At 46.8% G+C, this 20,309-nt stretch overlaps 1 protein-coding gene across 3 annotated transcripts in view; it reads right to left on the bottom strand.

The window, feature by feature from the left end:
* Nucleotides 1-20,028, bottom strand: part of ZNF264 (zinc finger protein 264) — a 31,571-nt gene extending 11,543 nt beyond the window's left edge. Inside the window, exons 1-3 of one of the 3 annotated variants that reach the window (XM_008969771.6) lie at nucleotides 19,150-20,028; nucleotides 17,097-17,223; nucleotides 5,519-5,614 (exon numbers count right to left, since the gene is read on the bottom strand). In XM_008969771.6, coding sequence (XP_008968019.4) covers nucleotides 5,519-5,614; nucleotides 17,097-17,223; nucleotides 19,150-19,182 — 256 coding nt within the window. In that variant the 5' untranslated portion in view covers nucleotides 19,183-20,028. Of the gene's footprint in view, nucleotides 1-4,821; nucleotides 4,902-5,518; nucleotides 5,615-17,096; nucleotides 17,224-19,149 lie in introns of those variants that run through there. The other 2 variants (XM_014342915.5, XM_008969772.6) reach the window with 2 other exon arrangements.
* Nucleotides 20,029-20,309: the final 281 nt, after the last annotated feature.

Here is a 20,309-nt window from a genome sequence, read left to right as displayed (position 1 = left end):
ATGGAAAAAAGAATATTACCATTTCTGTGAAAAACCATAGATAAAAATATTGCCTCTGTGTTTGCTATTTTCTGTATCTCAAATTCTTGGGTTTGCAATTTCTTTCTATCCTGGTCCTTGGACTCGGGATATTCTGAAAGGGAGACCTAGGGGCAGAGGCTGGGTCAGGAGACAATGCGTCTGTTCGTGGAGCCACCTTCACAATTACAGATTGGACCTGGGTAGACAGAGTAACGATGACACCGTGCATGGTAAGCTTCCTGTAAGCAACTAAGCAAGGACATGCTGTGTTGCTACAAGAACACGAGGAAGGAGCACCTAATGAGCCCACATGGAAGACAGGAAGTGAGTAACAAAAATTAATCCCCAAAGAGAAGTACGCTTTTCGTGTGAAGTCATGGAAAGTAACCTGTAAACACTGAGTAGTTCCAAAATGTTTTTACTTATGGTGGGACCCAATGGCCCTATCTGACAGTTTATGCAAACGGGGAACTCATTATGGAGTCCTCCACAGTTTATCCTGAAGAGATGACTCAGGTTAAGGTCTGGCCACTCCAGAAAGCTAAACCACGTGATTAGAAGGTTAGGGCTTAAGTCATAATTTAAACGCTGAATCTCTGGAAAGGATGGCACGCTGGAGACCGAGCCACACAGGTGATGAGACAATCAACTGTGGTTATGTAATGAAGCTTCAATACAATTCTGGACAATGAAGAGCTGGTGAGTTTCCTGGGTTGGCAACATTCTAAGCTCATATTGCCATATGCCAGACTGGGGCACAGCGAGTTCCTGAAAACACTGAGGCTTTGTGTTGGGACCCTTTCCAACCCAACATTCTGTGTCACTTCTAATTTGTTCCCTTTGTCTGTAATGAACATGACTGTAACTAAAACAGGTTTTAGAGAATTTTGTGAGTCTAAAGTTAATTAGTGAACCTGACAACGGCTTTGGGACCCAAACTTGTAGTCCGTGTCAGAAGAGTTAGACAGACCTGGCAGTCTTAGAGGACTGTGTCCTTAACCTTGAGCTTGGCTAATCCTGGGTAGGAAGAAATCAGTTTTCCAGTACGAGGTGCTCAATGAAGTGAGTCCTATGCTTGTGAAGAAGAGTTGCCATAAAGAGAAAGCAGGAAGGACACTGGACACTGTAGTCTTAAGAGACAGAAAGTACAAAGAAACTGCAGGATGGTGTTGATGACAATCCAGGGACAGAGGGGAGGCTGATTCCCATGATTCCGAGCTGGGTGACAGTGAAGGTCATATGGCTGATGTTATATCAATTGAAGGCTCATAAGGAAAGAGGTAAGAGGACCTGGCTTGACACAATGAGTCTTGTATGCCCGAGGAACAGCCCGGTGAAAAGATTGGCACCATATACATGACCAGTGGCCAGGCTGCTGTGTATGGTGCTCATCTTTTCACCTCAGCCCCCCAAAGCCTGTAATCCTAGTGCTTTGGGAGGCCGAGGGGAGCAGATTACTTGAGCCCAGAAGTTTTAGACCACTCTGAGAAACACGGCAAGCTCCCATCTCTAAAAAAAATTTTTTTAAAACAAAACTAAAAACACATTAGCCAGGCATGGTGGTGCAAGCCTGTGTAGTCCCAACTACTCGGGAGGCTGACATGGGAGGATTGCTTCAGCCGCAAAATTCAAGACTGCAGCAAAGTATGACTGTGCCACTGCACCCAGCTTGGGCAACAGAGCAAGACCTTGTCTCTTAAAAACAAACAAAAAACCCCAAATACACATGATCAAGATGAAGAAAATTATAAAATCTTATTTGAAGACAATAAAGATGGTCTATATCAATGAAGAATTTAATAATACGAACTGACAATTCGACCCAAATTATATAAATTCAATATAATTCCCTGTAAAATACCAACTATACTTAACTATGGAACTTGATGGTCTGTTAAATTAAGGAAACGAAGCTAGAAAAATTGGGTAGCCACATGGAGAATGAAAATAACTGCATGGCTATCACACTATATATTCCAAATCAACCTCACCGAAAAAATGTCAAATGCCAAGTTTTAAAACTTTTAGAATAAAATATATTTTTAATATTGAGGTAAACCAACATTTTTTATACAAGACAAAAAAATCATTAATTATATAAGAAAAGTCATAAGTTAGACTACAGTAAATTAAGACCTTTTGGAGAAAGACACTTTAAAGAGAGTAAGAGAACAAAATCAAAAACTAGAAAATATTTTTTCAGCACATATAAGTGATAAAAGGTAAGGATAAGAATGTACAAAGAACCCCTACCAAGCAGAGAAAGGAAAACAGGTTAATGTAAAAGGCATTTATCATAAAATAAAAAATGATTTCTATTTTCACAGAAGAAAATATAAATCAACCAAAAATCATAGTAAGTTGCTAAAACATTACAGCAGTGAAAGAAAGGGAAATCAAGAACACGAGACTATTCTGTGTCCATTTGATAAGCAAACATTGATAAGCCTTATAATGGAAAGGATATGGGTCAACGGAACCTCTCTTTCCCGGTTAAGTGCAAATTGGCATAAGCTCTTTAGAAAACAAAGGGAATGATCTTGCAAACTTGAGTATTTGCATAGCCTACAAACCAATAATTTCACTCCAAGAATGATCAAAAAATGCACCTCCACAAGTGGAAAATGAAATACATATATGAATATCCACAGTATCACTGTTTTTGCGAATGAAACATAGAAAATTATTATTAATTTTTTTTGCCTCTGGTTCATGGTCTCTCATGAATTATTTTTATTTATTTATTTTTTTGACACAGGAGCTCACTGTCACCCAGGCTGGAGTGCAGTGGCATGAATAAGATCACTTCAGCCTCGACCTCCTGGCTCAAGAGATCCTCCCACCTCAGCCTCCTGAATAGCTGGGACCACAGGCATGAGCCACCATGCCCAGCTAATTTTTTTAATTTTGCAGAGACGGGGTCTCACCATGTTTCCCAGGCAGGTCTCAAACTCCTGAGCTCAAGTAATCCTCCCACCTCAGCATCCCAAAGTGCTGGGATTATGGTGTGAGCCACTGTGCCAGCCAAATCTAGACAATTAAAAGCCCACATAGTAAATGAATGTATCAATGAATATATAAATATATCATGAGCCACAAGCATTTGTTTTATTTTCTTCAATTGTAAGAAACTCGAGGCCGGGCATAGTGGCTTACGCCTGTAATCCCTGCACTTTGGGAGGCCGAAGCAGATGGACTGCTTGAGGCCAGGGGATTCAGACCAGCCTGGGAAACAACAGTGAAACCCTGTCTCTACTAAAAATATGGCCAGGCGCAGTGGCTCACGCCTGTAATCCCAGCACTTTGGAAGGCCGAGGCGGGTGGATCACCTGAGGTCAGGAGTTCGAGACCAGCCTGGCCAACATGGTAAAACCCCATTTTTATTAAAAATACAAAAAAAGCCGAGCGTGGTGGCATGCACCTATAATCCCAGCTATTCGGGAGGCTGAGGCAGGAGAATCGCTTGAACCTGGGAGGCGGAGGTTGCAGTGAGCCGAGATTGCACCATTGTACTCCCGCCTGGGCAACAACAGCAAAACTCCATCTCAAAAAACAAAACAAAACAAAAAACAAACAAGCGAGCAAACAAAAAACCCACAAAAATTAGCCGGGTGTAATGGCATGCACCTGTAATCCCAGCTACTTGGGAGGCTGAGGCACAGAGACTGCAGTGAGCCAAGATAGCACCACTGCACTCCAGCCTCGGCTACACAGAGAGACTCTATCTAAAAAAAAAAAAGAAAAGAAAAAAGAAGAAAGAAGCATATTTTTAGGTTGAGTAGAGAATCACAAAACAAGCAGAACATAAATGAAGAAAGGATGTCCATGAAAGGAAGTGTGTTCTAGACCCTGGTATAGGAATTGGCCACGACTGGGGCAAGACCTCTTCCAGTAAGGAAAAGAGAAGTTGAGATGAACATGTAAGGGCTGCTGATCAAGCAATACAAGACAGTAGACTTTCTTTTCAACCTGAAAGCCTGCTAACACATCAGCACTCACATGCTGAGACATCTGTGCCTGGAGACAAAAACTGTCTAGTTGGCTGGATGCAGGGACTCATGGAGGTGGAGGGGTTGACTTGTCTGAGGTTGGGGCCAGTCCCCTAATCTGCCTGGATGGCAGAACCATTCACAGAAACTTGGGAGGTGGCAGGAGTGAGCAAGATCATGGGTTCCTCGTTAGGCACGTTGAGTTTTGTGCTTTTGAGATTTTCAAGTGCAGATGTGGCACTGAAGAGGGGACAGTCTGGAACAGACTCTGAAGGGCTGAACAGGGACTGCACAGACACTCAGGGTTGGATGAGCAGCTCAAGGAACCCATGCGGGCAGAGGCCAAGGCTCTGCAGTGGCACCAATCCACACACATGACAGATGGCCTCAGTGCCCTCAGCAGCCTGAGTGTGGGACACAGAAGGTCAAATGTCACCCTGAGGTTTTTGGAAAACAGGAGATATAGGAAGACATGGGCAAACTACTGCTTCTTACTGTCTGATTGACACTCAGGGAATGGGTGGAAGAAGAAGGTGGGAGAGGCTGATAGGCAGAATATAACTGGAAAGAGAAATTGGGAGAGTAAGAAAGGCCCTATTCCCCAGAGTTCAGAAGGAAATGTAACATAGCATCACTCTTTAAGGTTAATAATGACATTCGGATGAGTCACTTACTATGGCTCAGAAACTATCCAGTTTTATGCATTAATGTATCACATAACATCTTTAAACTGCCCAACGACATAAAAATGATTTCTAATAACACTTTTCAGGAACAGACTCAACGTAGTGGACTGAGAGTAGGTGCTCACCAAACCTTCTGCTCTTCTCCTTGGACAAGCAGCTCAGCCACATTTCCCAGTCCCATGGACCCAAGCCAAATGCCTAGTTCCTGTGGGTGGAATGTGAGGGGAGTTGGTATTTCTGGAAGTGGGTTTAACTTCCCTTATGCCCTCAATTCTCTGCCAGCTCAAGGACGTTAGGATAATCTTAATGCAACAGGCTGATGACAGAAGGAACCTGGGTCCTGAATAACTGTGTGGTACAGAGCTCCCCGCTGGCCCACACAGTCCCTGGTATGAGTGGGAAAGAGTTTTCATATGTGAACCACTGAGATTTTAGAATCTGTCTGATACAGCAGCTACTGTTAACTTAGCTGAAGTTATATACAAAGACAGGAGATCCTGCAACTTCATCAGGGCCACACAGCAGGTGACTGGCAAGCCACATTTCAGGCCCACACAGTTGGAACCCCTGAACACATCTTAGTTCTTAAATCTCACTCCTTCCCAGGCATGGTGACACTGTGATGGGGCTAGGAGGACAGAGAAAACACAGGTCAAAGGGCTCCATGGCTCTCAAATGGAACATTCTAGTGTGATAGAGTTATATAAGAGTTATATAGAGAGAGGCCACAATGAGAAGCTTCCCAAGAGACTCCAGGGCCAGTGGTCTCCATCCAGTCTCAAGCCAGAAGGGACTCCGACCTGCCCAGATCTTGGCTCCTACCTGGACAGGTGTCTTGGGAGAGGTCTTCCTTCCTGGTCCATGGCTCCTGCCCATGCTCTAGGTGACAGATCAGCTCAGCTTTGGGAACAGGACACCCTGTTTATGGAGAAAGCAAGTGGACACATGGATGTGGGTGAAAAGAAATAAAGACCTTCAATCTAGTTTGGGACTTCAGGATGGGGACCAGACCTTGGAGTGAAGCTGCTCCTGTGCATGGGAATGAAAAGCTGGCATGTGACCTGGAAACCAAGGGCAGGCCATGTCATGCTGCCACAGAATCTCTACTCCTAATAGTAAGTCGAAAACTAGTATGTATAGGATATAAACATGTCCAGGGGACTGTGCCACACAATTTAAATGCATTATGTAATTCCAAAAATGAATACTGATAGAGTATCTTAGAGAAAAACTGATGTATTTAAATATTAAATATTGACTCTTTTCATTCCAAACAAGGTATGTGATTTCATTGATCTAAGTCTTATTTTTTTTTACATCCTAAGCAATGTTTTATAACGCTCTTCCTCTAGACTAAAGAAAAAATGAGGATTCCAGCTGAGGATTTTCTCACAGCATCCCCAGGAAGTCCACATCGTGATCAACACCATTTTATTGACAAAGAAACCCAGGCTCAGGAAGTAAAGTGATTTGCTGAAGAGCACAGAACTGGTGAATGGCTGAGTCAGTAAGGCCCAGGTCCTGCCATCTCTGCTGTCGGTGCTGTTTAACCACAAAGCTCCACAACGCTACCCAGAAAGTCCCGGGTCCAGGTATGCCAACGACAGTGATCTTGATGAGGATGACAATAACAGTACTGATGGCAACAGGACTGCAATGGCTCCCTGCACACAGCGTGGTCTCCCAGGTGCTGTTTTGAGCCCTTTTCACGTAATAACTTTATTAGTCTGTTCTCACGCTGCTAATAAAGACATATCCGAGACTGGGTAATTTATAAAGAAAAAGAGTTTTAAGTGACTCAGTTTCACATGGCTAGGGAGGCCTCACAATCATGACACAAGGCAGAGAAAGGCACATCTTACATGGCAGCAGGCAAGAGGGCATGCGTAGGGGAACCCCCCTTTATAAAACCATCAGATCTCATGAGACTTATGTGCTATCACGACAACAGCATGGGAAAAACCCGTCCCCATGATTCAATTACCTCCCACGACACATGGGGATTATTACAATTCAAGGTGAGATATGGGTGGGGACACAGAGCCAAACCCTATCAATAACCCTTTACCCCAGTAACAACCCTGGGATGCAGATGTGGTAAATCCTCATCTCACCAATGAGAACACTGAGGAACAGACAAGGTCAGTCATTTGACCAAGGCCACACAGTTTTTTTTTTTTTTTTGAGACGGAGTCTCGCTCTGTCGCCCAGGCTGGAGTGCAGTGGCGTGTGATCTCGGCTCACTGCAAGCTCCGCCTCCCGGGTTCACACCATTCTCCTGCCTCAGCCCGGATTCACACCATTCTCCTGCCTCAGCCTCCCGAGGAGCTGGGACTACAGGCGCCTGCCACCACGCCTGGCTAATTTTTTTGTATTTTCAGTAGAGACAGGGTTTCACTGTGTTAGCCAGGATGGTCTCGATCTCCTGACCTCATGATCCACTCACCTCGGCCTCCCAAAGTGCTGGGATTACAGGTGTAAGTAACCGCGCCCGGCCATGGCCACACAGTTTTTAAAGAGCAGAGCTGGGGCTGGACACCAGGGTTCTGGCTCCCCTTCCAAACACCACACTAAGGAGGAAATTACTAGCACCACAGAGTGGGTGGTGGGTAGTGATGACGATGCAGAGATGTGAGCTGGAGGTCATCCTCAGGGACCAGCAGCCAGGGGGAGGGGCAGGTTCAGTGATTCCAGACCTCTGCATTTCATGAACCACTAAAAATTTAAAAAACTGAACGTTCTACTGTGATAGAGTTAAATAAGGACATTTACAGAAACATCAAATAGTATCTACTCTCACCAACATTTCATAAAAAGAGGACTTCTACTTTAAAAAACAAACAACAACAACAACAAAAAACCCTCAAAGGACAGCTTCATAGATGAAGGTTTATCTTCTAAACCGAGTAAGTTTAGGTTCATGTCAGATGAAAATACAGTAGTCATATTTTCTTGACTTTGCTCAGAACATCTTGAAGCCTTTTCAGACTTTGGGAGAGACTGCTCCTCTCAGGGACAGGTAATTTCTAGGATAATAAACTCCCCTGGGAACAAGCACATGCCTTTCATGTGCAATCCACCTAACCCCAAACCATACCCCCAACCACTTCTTTAACAAACTCTCACATACCAAGCCAGTATTTCCCCTGCCCTAAATCAACCCAGGGCCAAGTGCCAGACAACTAGAGATAGTCCCTATGCCCCAAACCTCACTGAAATTACTCAAACTAGCCAGCTCTAAACTGTTACCATACCCTGTCTTGCTTTTCCAGAAGAAACCCAATACGCAGGGAAAACTCTCTCTAATCATGTTTTTTCTCTACTCTCACACCATGACAATACAGAACAAGACTTCTGTGACCAAATGTGTGGGGGGTTTTCCCCAAACTCCAAGCAGCAGACACCAGCGGGGGGTGTCCTCTAATTCTGTTCCCATACTATCCATGCAGGGATAGCTTCGGATCCCACAGGTTGAGGGCTGAGTCCACAAGACTGCCCCACCCTGCACTCCAGTCACAAGTCCAGGCCTCCAAAATGTCTGACTAATGGGCTTTGAGTTGGGGTTCCCGCGACTCCCTCTTTGGGTTCAACTAATTTGCTGGAGCGGCTCACGGAACTCAAGGAAACACTCATGTTTACTAGTGTATTATAAAGAATATTGCAAAGGATACAGATGAAGAGACTCCTAGGGCAAGGTGTGGGGGAAGGGGCACAGAGCTTCCATACCCTTCCTGGGGGGACCACCTGGAAGCTCACTCAACTGTGACCTCTTGGAGTCTTTATGGAAGCTTCAAAACATCAACATTCCTTTCCCAGGGTATAGGGTTGGACCCACTCATAAGACCCACAGTCAGAAAGGTGGAGGAACGTTAGAGCGAAAGGAGGGCAGGAGGTCAGAGGCCTGTCCCTGAGGCCTAACATACCCAGCATTTTAACAAAAGGGCTATGGGGGTTATGAATCAGGAACGGTGGACAAAAACCAGTATGTATCAGAATACCACACCCAGTTAAAGGCTTTCTCCTCCCTTGTGCTGCCAGCTGTATCCCCATGAGGCCCAGCATATGCCCTCTTTCACGAATTGTAAATAATAAATTCTTCTTTCAATGTTATTAACCTCTCTGTGTCATCACTAAGTCACTGCTATAAATTAAAATCCCATGGGTACAAATTTGCTTTTTTTTGAGACAGGGTCTCACTCTGTCGCCCAGGCTGGAGTACAGTGGTGTGATCATGGCTCACTGCAGCCTCTCCCTCCCAGGCTCAGGCAATCTTCCCTATCTCAGCCTCAGGAGCAGCTGGGACTACAGGCATGTGCCACCACGCCCAGATAATTTTTTTGATTTTTTTTGTAGAGGCTGGGTCTCACTTTATTGTTCAGGCTGGTCTCAAACTCCTGGGCTCAAGCAACCCTCTTGCCTCCCATACTGCTGGGACTACAGGCATGAGCTACCACACTTGGCCCACAGATACAAATTAATACAACTGGTGCACCCAGCAGGCTGACTCTGCGCTCATGGGAAGGTTGAAGATCAGCTCACTAAGGGATTGTACCACACAGAAAGTTCTGCCCGGGGAAGGCTGCTAGATGCTGGCAGCCTTGTGCTTCAGCTGCGTCTGGCATTTGCTGCCATGGGTTTCTGGCCTAAAGTGCTGTAGGAATCCTAAAGGAGTGCTCCTCAGATCCTTCCAGTGTTTAAAGATGCCACAGTCTAGATACGCAAGGGCAGTAATTCCCCAGCTGGCACCGTTCTGGGACAGACTGATCTCCTTAGTCTACTTTTCCAACATAAACACACCTAGTTTCTGGGTTGGTTTACGGGGTAATATACAAGGCTGAGGCTCCTCACAAAAGGTAGTGAGTAGAGACTTCCTCTGATGGACTGTGTTGGGATACAAGTCCAATCAACCAAGCCAACACCAAAGTCACTGGTGGGCTGCTTAACTGAGTTATTTATTCTCTCTTCCCATCCTGTAAGAGACTAGTCATTTAGCGGGGGACTGATTACACTTGGGACAGAGGCTGTACCAGGGAGAGGCAGCTGCCTAGAGGCATCAAACCTCTTCCTCTCCCCAGCTTCTTTTTACTACCCAGGGACAGAAAGTAAGATCCACTACTTCTGGATGCCAAAAGCCTAAAACACAAAGAGAGAAATAACGAAAAAAAGAAAAAGGCAGCTACAAACCCAAGGGGCAGAAAAAAGAAAGTGAACTTTTAAACCTTATGTACCATACAAATGCCAGGCCTAGCAAACATAATACCACCCTTATTTAGTCTTAAAAACTATATATATAAATATCTTCACATAAATAAGTTGTGTATATATATATATATATATACATACAATAAGTAAATTAAAACAATGTCCATAATTTGATCCAATTAGAAATCAAGCATTTATATACTAATGTTTATAACAAATCATATATGGTAATTATATATAGCACATATATAACAAATGTATAAAAAAATTTTTATTAGAAAAAGTAAAGGGTGGGTGTGGTGGCTCACGCCTGTAATCCCAGCACTTTGGGAGGCTGAGGCGGATGGATCACTTCAGCTCAGGAGTTCGAGGCGAGCCTGGCCAACATGGCAAAATCCCGTCTTTAATAAAAATACAAAAACGAACTGGGTGTGGTGGCACACACCTGTAGTCCCAGCTACTTAGGTGGCTGAGGCATAAGAATTGCTTGAACCTAGGAGGCAAAGGCAGTGAGCCGAGATTGTGCCACTGTATTCCAACCTGGGCAAGACAGTGAGACAGAAAAAGAAAAGAAAAGAAAACAAAAGAAAAGGAAAAGAGAAAAGACAAGACAAGACAAGACACAAGACACAAGAGACAAGACACAAGAGACAAGAGACAAAGACAAAGAAAAAGACAAGACCCAAAGGTCGGGGTGGGGTGGGGGAGTAAAACAGGGTACTGAGTGGCTTTTTTTTTTTCAACTTATTTTAGAGACAGGGTCTCACTATGTTGCCCAGGCTTTGTCTCAAACTTCTAGGCTCAAGTGATCCTCCCAACTTGGCCTCCCAAAGCGCTGGGATGGCATTTGGGGATGGCAAAAAAGGTTCATCAGAGTTTACAAGCTCAGTGTCCCCAGCTTTATCAGGGTTCTCCTACACATCCCTATTCCAAGTTTCAGGGTCCCATTCTTTTCCAATCAGTGCCCTCACTTTAACAGTAGACACCTGGTGAGGCTGTGCATGCACCTTTTGTTGCAGGTCAGCCATTCACATGACTAGCTTGTCTGTTTTTCCACAATTTCAGCTCTTTCTCTACAGGAGATAAGACTCACTCAGGGCAATCTTAGCAGATTTGAGGCTTAGTATCTGCTTCTGAAGCCAGGAGTTAGAATACCTGAGTTCATCATTTTCTTTCTTTCTTTTTTTTAGGAGTGGAGGTTTAATAGGCAGAAGAAAGAGAAAGGAAAATGGCATCCCCAGTAGTGGCAACATCCTCTCCCTGACCCATGCTGCCATCAGCCTTTCCACCTTTGTCTGAGGAGATAAACCCTGTGCTGCCTGAGGCAACAGTGATGGCCTCCCCTGAGGCAGTTGCCAGGCAAGATAATATCGATTCTCCTCTAGCACCCTCAACACCTTTGTTTGCTTCTAGACCTATAACTAAAGTCCCGATGGGCCCACAGAAGTGAGGTTCAGAGTGTGACCCATGGGGAGGTGAGCTACACTTGGAAGGAATTGAGTTTTCTAATTTATATAAGCAGAAATTTGGAGAACAGGCACGGGAATGGATATTAAGGGTGTGGGATAATGCTGGAAGGAACATACAGATGCATCAGGCTGAATTTATTGATTTGGGCTCACTAAGTAGGGATCCTGCATTTAATGTTGCAGCTTGAGGAGTTAAAAAAGGTTCCAATAGCTTATTTGCTTGGCTAGCTGAAATATGGATTAAAAGATGGCCCATCATGGGTGAGCTGGGAATGCTTGACCTCCCTTGGTCTAATGTAGAGGAAGGGATCCAAAGGCTTAGGGAGATTGGGATGATGGAGTAGATTAGTCACTTTAGACCTACTCATCCCAGCTGGGAGGGTCCATAAGACATAACCTTAACCAATGGCTTGCAAAATAGATTTGCGAGGGCAGCACCTGCATCTTTGAAGAGCCCTGTAATTGCCAGATCCAGCAGTTGGAATTTTAGTCACTCACCTACAAAAATTTAATACATTGGGAATAATTGGATCCCGAGGTGGCAGGGGCCAAGTGGTGGCACTCAACCATCAAAGGCAAGGTAGGCATAGCTATCATAATGGACAACAGAGACAAAGCAGCAATCAGAATAGTCTGACTCATGTAGATCTCTGGCGTTGGCTAATTAATCACAGTGTTCCTAGAAATGAAACTGATAGGAAGCCTACTGCAATCCTATTTAATTTATATAAGCAGAAAACTTCCAGGTCGAATGGACAAAAGACTAATTTGAATTACAAAAACAGAATCATGGCCCTTCAATCAATTTCCAGACTTGGGCTAGTTTACAGACCCAGAACCCCTTGAATGAAGGGGAGGCCAGGTCCCTTGAGGAAGGACCCCACTACACTACTAACAATTTATGCTGTTAATCTTTTCTCATCCTTCCCTAAGGAGACCTCTGGCTTTTCACCAGGGTAACTGTACACTGGGGAAAGGGAAATGATCAGACATTTCGGTGACTACAGGACACTGGCTCTGAGCTGACGCTGATTCCAGGGGACCCAAAACATCATTGTGGTCCTCCAGTTAAAGTAGGGGCTTATGGAGGTCAGGAGTTTTAGCTCAGGCCTGACTTACAGTGGGTCCAGTGGGTCCCCAGACTCAACCTGTGGTCATTTTCCCAGTGCCAGAATGTGTAATAGGCACAGACATACTTAGCAGCTGGCAGAACCCCCACACTGGCTCCCTGTTAGGGTGAAGGCTATTAAGGTGGGAAAGGCCAAATGGAAGCCATTAGAGCCACCTCTACCTAGAAAAAATAGTAAATCAAAAACAGTATCACATCCCTGGAGGGACTGTGGAGATTAGTGCCACCATCAAGGACTTGAATGATGCAGGGGTGGTGATTCCCACCACATCCCCATTCAACTCTTCCATCTGGCCTGAGCAGAAGACAGACGGATCTTAGAGAATGACCGTGAATTATGGAAAGCTTAACCAGGCGGTGGCTCCAATTGCAGCTGCTATACCAGATGTGGTTTCATTGCTTGAGCAAATTAACACATCTCCTGGTACCTGGTATGCAGCCGCTGACTTGGCAAATGCCTTTTTCTCCATTCCTGCCCATAAGGTCCACCAGAAGCAATTTGCCTTCAGCTGGCAAGGCCAGCAATATACCTTCACGGTCCTACCCTAGGGGCCTATCAACTCTCCGACTTTGTGTCGTAATCTTATTCAGAGAGACCTTGATCGCTTTTTGCTTCCACAAGATATCACATTGGTCCATTACATTTATGACATTATGCCGACTGGATCCAGTAGCAAGAAGCAGCAAACACACTGGACTTACTGGTAAGACATCTGTGTGCCAGAGGATGGGAAATAAATCTGACTAAAATTTAGGGACCTTCTACCTCAGTAAAATTTCTAGGGGTCCAGTGGTGCGTGGCCTGTCAAGATATGCCTTCTAAGGTGAAGAGTAAGTTGCTGCATTTGGTCCCTCCTACAAGCAAGAAAGAGGCACAATGCCTAGTGGGCCTATTTGGTTTTTGGAGGCAACACATTCCTCATTTGGGTATGCCACTCCAGCCCATTTATCGAGTGACCCAAATGGCTGCCAGTTTTGAGTGGGATCCAGAACAGGAGAAGGCTCTGCAACAGGCAGGTCTAGGCTGCTGTGCAAGCTGCTCTGCCACTTGGCCCCTAAGACCCAGCAGATCCAATGGTGCTTGAGGTGTCAGTGGCAGATAGGGATGCTGTTTGGAGCCTTTGGCAGGCCCCCATAGGTGAATCACAGCGAAGGCCTCTAGGATTTTGGAGCAAGGCCCTGCCATCTTCTGCAGATAACTACTCTCCTTTTGAGAGACGGCTCTTGGCCTGTTACACTATGGGTCATCAAATCACCATGCAATCTGAACTGCCTACCATGAACTGGGTGCTTTCTGACCCAGCTAGCCATAAAGTGGGTCACGCACAGCAGCATTCCATCATCAGATGAAAGTGGTATATATGTGATTGGGCTCAAGCGGATCCTGAAGGCACAAGTAAGTTACATGAGGAAGTGGCTCAAATGCCCACGGACTCCACTCCTGCCACCCCACCTTCTCTCCCCCAGCCTGCACCGATGGCCTCACGGGAAGTTCCCTATGATCGGTTGACAGAGGAAGAGAAGACTAGGGCCTGGTTCACAGATGGTTCTGTATAATATGCAGGAACCACCTGAAAGTGGACAGCTGCAGCACTACAGCCCCTTTCTAGGACATCCCTGAAGGAGAGTGGCGAAGGGAAATTTCCCGGTGGGCAGAACTTGGAGCAGTGCACCTGGCTGTGCACTTTCCATGGAAGGAGAAATGAGAAGATGTGTGATTATATACTGATTCATGGGCTACAGCCAATGGTTTGGCTGGATGGTCAGGGACTTCAAAGAAGCATGACTGGAAAGTTGGTGACAAAGAAATCTGGGGAAGAGGGATGTGGAAGGACCTGAGTGGTCAAAAACTGTGAAGATATCTGTATCCCATGTGAGTACTCACCAACGGATGACCTCAGCAGAGAAAGGTTTTAATAATCAAGTGTATAGGATGACCTGTTCTGTGGACACCACTCAGCCTCCTTCCCCAGCCACCCCTGTCATCGTGCAATGGGCCCATGAACAAAATGGTCATAGTGGCAGGGATGGAGGTTACGCATGGGCTCAGCAACATGGACTTCCACTTACCAAGGCTGACCCGGCTACAGCCACTGCTGAGTGCCCAATCTTCCAGCAGCAGAGATCAACACTGAGCCCTCAATATGGCACCATCCCTCGGGGTGATCAGCCAGCTACCTGGTGGCAGGTTGATTATATTGGACCTCTTCCATCATGGAAAGGGCAGAGGTCTGTCCTCACTAGAATAGACACTTACTCTGGATATGGGTTTGCTTATCCTGCACGCAATGCTTCTGCCAAGACTACCATTCACGGACTCATGGAATGCCTTATCCACCGTAATGGTATTCCACACAGCATTGCCTCTGACCAAGGCACTCACTTTATGGCTAAAGAAGTGTAGCAGTGGCCTCATGCTCACAAAATTCACTGATCTTACCATGTTCCCCATAGTCCTGAAGCAACTGGATTGACAGAATGGTGGAATGACCTTTTGAAGTCACAATTACTCCAACTAGTGACAATACTTTGCAGGGCTGGGGCAAAGTTCTCCAGTAGGCCATGTATGCTCTGAATTAGCATCCAACATATGGTACTGTTTCTCCCATAGCCAGGATTCATGGGTCCAGGAATCAAGGGGTGGAAGTGCAAATGGTACCACTCAACATCATCCCTAGTGAGCAACTAGCAAAATTCTGCTTCCTATTCCCGCGACATTACATTCCGTTGGCCTAGAAGTCCTAGTTCCAGAGGGAGGAATGCTGCCACCAGGAGACACAACGATTCCATTAAACTGGAAGTTAAGATTGCCACCTGGACACTTTGGGCTCCTCCTACCTTTAAGTCAATAGGCTAAGAAGGGAGTTACAGTGTTGGCTGGGATGAATGACCCAGACTATCAAGACGAAATCAGTCTACTACTCCACAATGGAGGTAAGGAAGAGTATGCATGGAATACAGAAGATCCATTAGGGCATCTCTTAGTATTACCATGCCCTGTGATTAAGGTCAATGGGAAGCTATAACATCCCAATCCAGGCAGGACTACAAATGGCCCAGACCCTTCAGGAATGAAGGTTTGGGTCACTCCACCAGGAAAAAAACCATGACCTGCTGAGGTGCTTGCTGAAGGCAAAGTGAATACAGAATGTGCAGGAGAAGAAGGTAGTCATTAATACCAACTACGACCAAGTGACCAGTTGCAGAAATGAGGACTGTAATTGTTGTATTTCCTCCTTCTTTTATTAAAAACATGTTTGTGATGTATACACTTGTACTAAGAAAACATCTGCATTTTATTTCCTTTATCATGTGACGTAAGATTTACTGACTTCATATCAGCATTTAAGTATTGCTACCTTTATGTAATAGCACTTGGGTTGGGGATTAGTGTGTTTCGGTTGCATGAACGATACTTGTATTATGTTAAACATAATTATGACCTTATTGTCTTTATTTGAAGATTATGTATGAGCTCAGGAGATGTGTATGGGTTCAAGTTGACAAGGGATGGAGTTGTGATGGTTAACAGCTAGGTCCAGCTAGGTGCCTGGCCCATGTTGAAGGCTTCACATCCTGTGTTAACATAGTCACAAGAAGTCCCTAGCTCCAAACACTTGAAACGGGCACTTGACAGCTGTTACCTCAAAAACATCATTTCATTTATCTGAGCCTTTATTTCTGGATCAATACAATAATACTTCCCACCAGTAACAGTTGTTAAATTTAAAGAGAAAGTATTCAATGCTCAGTGTGCTCTGGGATTTTTATTAATGTGTCAACTTGATTGGATTGAAGGATGCAACGTATTGATCCTGGGTGTGTCTGTGAGGGTGCTGCCAAAAGAGATCAACATTTGAGTCAGTGGGCTGGGAAAGGCAGACCCCACCTTAATCTGGGTGGGCACCATCTAATCAGCTGCCAGCGAGGCCAGCATATAAAGTAGGCAGAAATACATGAAGACTAGACTGGCCTAGCCTACCAGCCTACATCTTTCTCCCATGCTGGATGCTTCCTGCCCTTGAACATTGGACACCCAGTTCTTCAGCTTTGGGACTTGGACTGGCTTCCTTGCTCCTCAGCTTGCAGACAGCCTACTGTGGGACCTTGTAATCATGAGTTATTACTACTTAATAAACTGTCCTTTTTATATATATCTATTCTATTAGTTCTGTCCCTTTAGAGAACCCTAATCCAGGTGGCCACTCTTGTCTTGAACTCACTAAGGCAGAAAAAGCCATAGAGAATAGACGTGACATGAGCAGACCCAGACAGAGAAGCCAGGACACCATCATGGTGGTTCTCAGTTCCTACACCAGCCCCTCATGAGGCACAGCTGAAAATTACCTTTGAGTTTGCAAAACACCCCATTTCCTTTTACCACCTTCTCCTTTGGCTGGGAGCCAAAGAGTACCCTGTCTTTAGCCCAGAGATATAGGAGACCAGATAGGAAGAGGTTACTGTAGAAAATGACTAAAGCTGTGGGAAAGAGGCAAGGTAGATTCCAGAGGCCTTCTTGTGCAGCCAGGCCTGGAGTCAGAAGGTGGAATGAAGGAAGTGGCAGGTCACCTGCATGGTGGAGGGGGAAGGAAGGCCTTACCCAGAGACACCAGGAGCCCACAGTTTTCCAGCATCACCTCCTGGTACAGGGTCCGCTGAGCTAGGTCCAGCTGCCCCCACTCCTCCTTGGTGAAAGTCACAGCCACATCATCAAAGGTCACAGACACCTGGAAAGTCAAACAGAATTAGTAGTATTGGCCTTTCAGCTGCTGAATGAGATCACAGACTGTGCTCCACTGGAAAAGGTGTACAGTGATGGCGGCCTGAATCACAGAGCACCTCCTGAGGACCTAGCTCTGTGCTGGGCTCAAGAGGGAAGATAGATGCTTTTAACATAATACCAGAGTAAAGGAGAGAAGCCTCCTATTTAACAGCCATTAGAGAATGACACAGGACAACGGAAACAACTTGTGGACTGTGAAATACAGAAGCTAAGGGCTCTAAAACGACAGGGAAATGGGGAAATGGTAATAATAGCAATAATGGTTACAACAGCAGTACCTGAGTCTCACTGGTCCAGCTAGGTGCCTGCCTCATGTTGAAGGCTTCACATCCTGTGTAAACACAGTGACTAGAAGTTCCTAGCTCCAAACACTTGAAACTGACACTTGACAGCTTTTACCTCAGACAGCATTTCATTTCTCTGAGCCTTGATTTCTGGATCAATACAATAACACTTCCCACCAGTAACAGTTGTTAAATTTAAAGTATTCAATGCTCAGTGTGCTCTGGGATTTTTATTAATCCTTTCACAGTCCCTGCAGTCAACACCATCATCACCTTCACAGTCAACGACTTCATGCTAAGGAAGTGCTATCAATTCACCCAGTCACACATCTCACCACCATAGATAGGATCTAAACATGGGGTTACTATGATTCACGATCTAACAGTGTAACTCCAACACTCCCCCAGCATCAAAGCAAATCTAATGCGATGGAGTTATAAGCATTTCCACTCATTTCTGACATTAAGTCCATTTCAATTAGCCCTGAAAAACGTATCCGTGGGCCGGGCATGGTGGCTCATGCGTGTAATCCCAGCACTTTGGGAGGTCGAGGTGGGCGGATCGCTTGAGGCCAGGAGTTGAAGACCAGCCTGGCAAATATGGTGAAACCCAGTCTCTACTAAAAATACAAAAATCAGCCAGGTGTGGTAGTGCATGCCTGTAATCCCAACTACTCGGGAGGCTGGGGCAGGAGAATTGCTTGAACCTGGGAGGCAGAGACTGCAGTGAGCTGAGACTGCACCACTGTACTCCAGCCTGGGCGACAGAGCGAGACCCTGTCTCAAAACAAAAAAAAAGTATGTGAACACGGGCACAAAAAGCTCAGCATTCCTCACTGACCCCACAGAGCGGCACTGGAAGGGCTGCATCTACTTGGGGAACGGCAGGCTGCAGACCAGCTTCCCATGCCCTCTGGGATCTCCCTGGGTCTCCCAGATCCCCCAAGGAAATTCCACAATGAACCAACCATCGGCCTCTTTCCTTGCTGGGTTCCGACAGAACTTGTCTCTGACGCCAGGATACTTTGGGGCCACGGAACACGAGCGGCCAAGGATAATGCAGGCTGTAGCGATGAGAGTAAGGGCATCTGACTGGCCACAATGTCTGCAGTAGTTGCGGATGGCTAGAACATCCAGGAAAAGACCACACACTCTTGCCCTCCACGTCTCAGCGGCCGCAGGAAAACCATGGCAACCTTACACACCCTCCTGAGCCTCCTTAAACATACAATATACCTTGTCTGCTCGCGCATTTGTCGGCTTGCTACTGCCCTGCCCTCCCCTTCCCCCCTCAGGCCCCCAATTCATGCTGGAATGAGACCTGGTCCACCAGAGGATGCTTGCAGGCCAAGGATGATGGGAGTCCCCAGAGGAAGCATCATTCACTCAACAACCTACGGAGCTCCTTCCAGTAGGCCCAACACTCCTTAGGGCCAGGTATAAATTAAGTGGCAAACCAGCTCCACACACCAAAACGAACGACGACTGCGAAGACAAATCCAGGGGATACCTGGGCTCCCACCCACTTCGGGAACCGCCTCAGCGCTGGCAAGGAAGCGGCAACCGCGAAGCCACCGTCCACTCACCTGGGCCCGGTCCGTCAGCACCGCTGCCGCCATCACGTCACCCCCTGGGCCGCAGAGCTGGGACAGAGGAGCCCCGGGCGGCCTGACGGACCCCACCTGTGCCCGGCCCTGGCCGGTTGCCCGGGGCTTCCAGGCGCGCTCGGGGCCGCCGCCTCCTCGGTGGCAACGGCGTTCCAGACGCAGGGCCGCCGCCTCCTCGGTGGCAACCGCGTTCCAGACCCAGGGCGCAGCCCCTGGCGACCGCGGGGCTGAAGAGCGGGGGAGGAGAGACCGCAGCTTGACGGCGACCCAGGAACAAACCCACGGAAGGGGCTCAGGCTCGTACAAAGGTGCGGCGGGGATTCCTATCCTACTCCCCTGCTCGGTCCTGACTAGGGACCTGCAAAGCGGCCCCGACCGGGGCCCTCAGTGGCTACAGACTTCTCCAGACAGAAGTGCAGAAGAAAATGGCGTCCGCGGCGAGCAACCCGGAAGTCCCGCCCCCACCGGCGTGAGCCGTCGGAATCGTCCCCGTCCTAGGCCGTCATTGGCCCAGCTCCCGCCGTACGCATAATGCACAGCCTTCTAAGTAGTGTAGTTTTCCTCATGTGTTCAACAATGGGAGGAACGCTTCACGGCGCAAGTTTTCCTCCCAGGGAAAGGCACTCCAGGACCCGAGGAGACGCTCCAGACCCACCTCTTTACGGTGGGCACAACTCGAGGGGAAGGATGGAGGGAGGGAACCGAGGGGCAAGGGTTACATTGCATTCTTCTCTCGGGAAAATCGGAGCTCGGGAGACAGGGACTTTCCTTCAGGTCAGGGCACAGGCAAAGGCGCAGAACTGGGTCCTCAGCTCGCCTGGCGACTGACCCCCTTTCAGATCCCTCCTCCCCGGATCATCATCTTGGAAGACACAAAAAAGCCGAATGATCATCTGGAAGCCCTGCCCCGACACGTTGTGTGCGCAAACTGCCCTCTTTTGGGCCTTCTTTGGACCAGCACAGCCGCCACGTGATGCAGGGAGCCATGTATTTGGCCCAGACCACACAAAAAGTGGATTTGCCCACTTCTGAGGTGGGGAGGCTGCAAGTGGAGGAGGCTTGGAGGCTCAGGATGCTTAGTTTGAAATGTCTACAGAACCACAAAGTATCTCTGTCACAGGCAATTCAACTTACGACTG

Source organism: Pan paniscus, chromosome 20 (genome assembly GCF_029289425.2).
Source record: "Pan paniscus chromosome 20, NHGRI_mPanPan1-v2.0_pri, whole genome shotgun sequence".
NCBI classification, from domain to species: domain Eukaryota; kingdom Metazoa; phylum Chordata; class Mammalia; order Primates; family Hominidae; genus Pan; species Pan paniscus.
The sequence above is the reverse complement of the archived record's forward strand: the minus strand, read 5'-3'. Positions and strand labels throughout refer to the sequence as shown.